Consider the following 3987-nt stretch of genomic DNA (forward strand, 5'->3'; position numbering starts at 1 on the left):
AAATATGAAAAAAGGCGTCATAATGCACAAAACATTACGCATTTAGATATGGTCCGGAAAAGGACCGCAATTCAAGGGATATGATATAGACAGTCTACCCTAATACAAGTACTAGTGACTGCTTCTGATGCACGACTTCTCTTCAAAAAATAGCTAAAAGATCCAAAAAAAAAAAAAAAAAAAAAAAAAAACGAAGAAGCAATAGTTGACAATGGGAAGGTCTCAATGGTGATTTAATGAAGCTTTTTGGGATGCTCTTGGAATAAAAATAATAATAATTATCCAGCTTAGTTAGTGCAAGCTAGAAGTGCATTATATATTCTATGCTTGAAAAAGGCATTTGTGGGGACAATTATTCTATCAACCTTGCCCCTAGTGGTCTTCTAATTATCTTAACAAATATATTTATAAAAAAGAAAAGAAAAGAAAAAGAATAGAGTGAAAGAATATATACCAACAAGGATCGTAGACGAGTCTTAAGTATTTTTGTAGACGAGTCTTAAGTATTCTATCGTACTTAATCAGAGGTTTCAATCGAGTCTTGCATAGGAAATTATATTTATTAAAAAATATTTTACCCGGATAATTATGTCGAGCCCCGATACCAACATTGGACACCGGATGAGAAATTTAAAAGAGAAAGAATATATCTTTTGATGAAAAAGTTCATGATAGTCTAATCTATAATCTAGTTGTTAATAGGCTTTTTCTACTTATATAATCTTAACAAGGTCTCAATGCATTGATCCAAAGAAGGATTAGTACTTATGAATTTTCACTAGCTAGCTTGATCTATTTATTTAATCCCACGTGGTCCCGATTTCATTTCTTTTATCTCTTTCTTTAATTATATTCTTCATTAGCTTGGCCTCAAATATGCTAATGGCATTTTGGAATATATGTAATTTAATGAGGTATCATAATTATAACCATTCAAAATACGCTTTAACACATGATGAGTAATTTAATTAATATGAGGCCTATCCATTTTGTATAATAAAAAAGCTGGATGATATTTTCAGGAAAGAAAGAACTTACTATAGAAATCGTCCTTTCTCGGTGACCAATTCTATTTTTAAATTGGTTTAAAAGAAAAAGAATGTCTAATTTTATTTACTAACAGTGCAAAAGATATGCATACAGTTATAACTAACACTTATTCTCTCCGTCCAATTTATGTGAGGGAGTTCGAATTTTGAGAATCAAATAAGTTTTTCTTTGATTTCGATTTTTTCATATGAGTTTTAGATCTTTTGAATTATTAACTATTGTGACTTATAGTATTTTTTAAATATATTATATATATATATATATATAAATTTTATTTGAAAAACTTTAAAAATTCTATATCCGAATTTAAATCAAAATTAAGAAGTTTATCGCTCAAAATTCGAGCTCTGCCACGTAAATTAGGACAAAGAGAGCATACGCTAATTACGAGTAAATCTTTACAAGAAATATTTACTGCTAAGCTGAAACTTTTATTGTCTAACTTGCTATAACATGTTAAAGTATATTGATAATAAGAAAAATATTTACTAGATTAATGTATAAAATTTTAAATTCAAGAAAAAATGAAAAGAAGAAAAAATAAACTAATATTTCTTTTAAAAGAAAATTGGATTTCAACATCAGCATTGCGTCTATGCCGACAGGAGAGGGGAACTAGAGCCTGGAAACAAGCAGATTGATAGCTGCTTTTCTATTTTTAATTATTTTCCTAAGCAAAATCATTTTTAAGATATTGTTGTCAAATTTGCTGTACTTGATGATGCTTTGGTGGTCGGAATCTTCAAAAATATTTTAGGTGCGTGTAGAGTTCGATCACACCACCATCACTTTCAATCTCATTCAGATCAACTGAAATATTTATATTTAGACAAAACGAAGACGAGAAAAGTACAGTAAAACGAAAATTTAAGAGAAGAAACACAAAAGGAAAAGAAAAAAAAATCTTTCCAAAACATAAAAACAGTAGAAATTTGGATGTCTTATCAAATATCATTATCTTCTTTAATATAGATACATAGCCATTTATTACAAACTTCAAAAACAATAACTCAACTTCTTAGCATATTATATACAAAAATAAGGAAATAGAAAGGAAAAATAAAAGTAAAGGTTCAACGTGGAGCTATCTTCTTTTAACCCTGGAGGAAAAATATTCTTAAAGTAAATTTTAAAGAAATATAAAAGATAAAAGGAAAAGGATAAAAAAAATACCTCTTTATTATACGAAAATATTTAAATTTAACCCCAATTATACTTCAGGTGTTATACCTTTGCCTTTAGCAAATTATTTCATAATTTTCCTTGATCCTAACATAGTTTCAACTTAAAGTATAACATAGGGCAATCTTAAATTATAGTTAAAAGTAGAAGTGTAAATTTAAACTTTTCTCTTGATATATTTTGACAGGTGAAATTCACTAAAGTCATATTGAAGCATCGATAAACACTAAGACAAATATCAAACCATTTGCTAATGGCAAGGAGACTCCAAAGTATAACGGATGGTAAAATTATGATATGACGTATAATAAAGTGGTAAATTTTTAACATTTCTCACAAAGAGTAAAATAATAAATCATGATTCACTTGGAGTCTCATAAATGCTTTCTAGATGAGGTCTCCATACTCCAACTCTTCCTCTCCTTCGATCTCTTTGTGTTGACACCTTCTCCAATAAAATATCACTCAAGTACTGATCAGAAACTAGTAAGTTAGCATTGTATCCATTTTCGCGATCTTCTGACGAAGATGACCTCATCTTTTTCTTCCTCGTCGGTGTCCGAGACCGATTCTTCGATTTCTTGGGTGCAGATGACGAAGAAGAAGAAGAAGAAGGTGGCATTGGCATGAGGAAATAGATCTTCCCACGTTGAAGCTCAGCATCAGGAGGGACGATGACAATTTTCGGACAGATTGATCCTTCATCTGAAGAAGAAGAAGACGAAGAAGAAGAAGAAGAAGATGAAGATGGTTTTTTTAAAACATGTTTTGGATGATGTTTCATGATTTCAGCTGCTTTTACATGATTTCCACTTATTTCTTCAACTTTACCATTTGTATGAACTATTCGAATTACATCAAGTGCCCCACAAGGTAGAATACAAGCTATACAACATCTAATGGCGTTTTTCATAGCTATTTTTTGTAGCTCTTCTCTTTAATTCTTTTGCTCTCTTTTATTTAGATATTCTCCCAAAGAGAGAAGAAGAAGAAGGAGGAGGAGGAAGAAGAGGGAAGTGAAAAAATATAGAGAAGGAAAGAGAAGTCTCTTTATCAAATGAAATAAGTGTAGTTTTCTCCTTTTTGTTTCCTTTTGGGTAAAATGATGATATTATTATGTGCTTTCCCTACTTACCTTTTTCCTTCTCCTTTTGTGGATGCTTCTTCTTTTCTATTTTCTATTTTTTATTTTAAGTTATGTAGATTAGTTATGTAAAAATATATATTTAAAGAATTAAGCTATGAGTCTGTAACTTGTAACTTGATAAAAATAATAATTCATATGTTACTCCCTTCATTCTCATTTAGTTGTCATATATTAAAATTAGTTCTTCCCAAATACGTGTCATTTTAAAAAATCAAGAGAGATTTAATTATTTTTTTTCAACTTCACCCTTAGTATTAATTATTCTTAAAGTGATTTAAAAAATTTAATCTAGAAAGAGGCACGCAAATAGACAATGATTAAGGAATTAATAAGGGGCAAATTAGTCATGTTACTCTTTAAATTAATATTTTCTTAATAGGGACTTGTTCCGGCAACTAAATAAAAACGGAGTGAGTATAACAAGTTAAATTAAATTTGTAGTGTGAAAAAGTCTTATATTATCAATACATACAACTTAAATCCTCTTTTATTCAAAACATAAAACTAAAGTCACTTGCTTATTTGGGGTTGAAATATATACCATGGATAATTGAACCTCATTCTGTACTTTGCCTTTTGGGACTATCAATCAGGATCCTTTTGCCTTG

General features: G+C 29.6%; 1 protein-coding gene across 1 annotated transcript; it reads right to left on the minus strand.

Annotated features, from left to right (window-relative positions):
* Window positions 1–2507: 2507 nt before the first annotated feature.
* Window positions 2508–3352, minus strand: LOC107773577 (uncharacterized). The gene has a single exon (XM_016592977.2). The coding sequence runs from the start codon at window positions 3143–3145 to the stop codon at window positions 2588–2590; it is 558 nt and encodes a 185-aa protein (XP_016448463.1). The 5' UTR covers window positions 3146–3352; the 3' UTR covers window positions 2508–2587.
* Between the last annotated feature and the right edge of the window lie 635 nt (window positions 3353–3987).

This window comes from Nicotiana tabacum, unplaced genomic scaffold, assembly GCF_000715075.1.
Source record: "Nicotiana tabacum cultivar K326 unplaced genomic scaffold, ASM71507v2 Un00271, whole genome shotgun sequence".
Classification (NCBI taxonomy): domain Eukaryota; kingdom Viridiplantae; phylum Streptophyta; class Magnoliopsida; order Solanales; family Solanaceae; genus Nicotiana; species Nicotiana tabacum.

Excerpts from the sequence above, each read along its gene's own strand:
- LOC107773577 (XM_016592977.2), bottom strand. The coding sequence starts at position 3,145 with ATGAAAAACGCCATTAGATGTTGTATAGCTTGTATTCTACCTTGTGGG.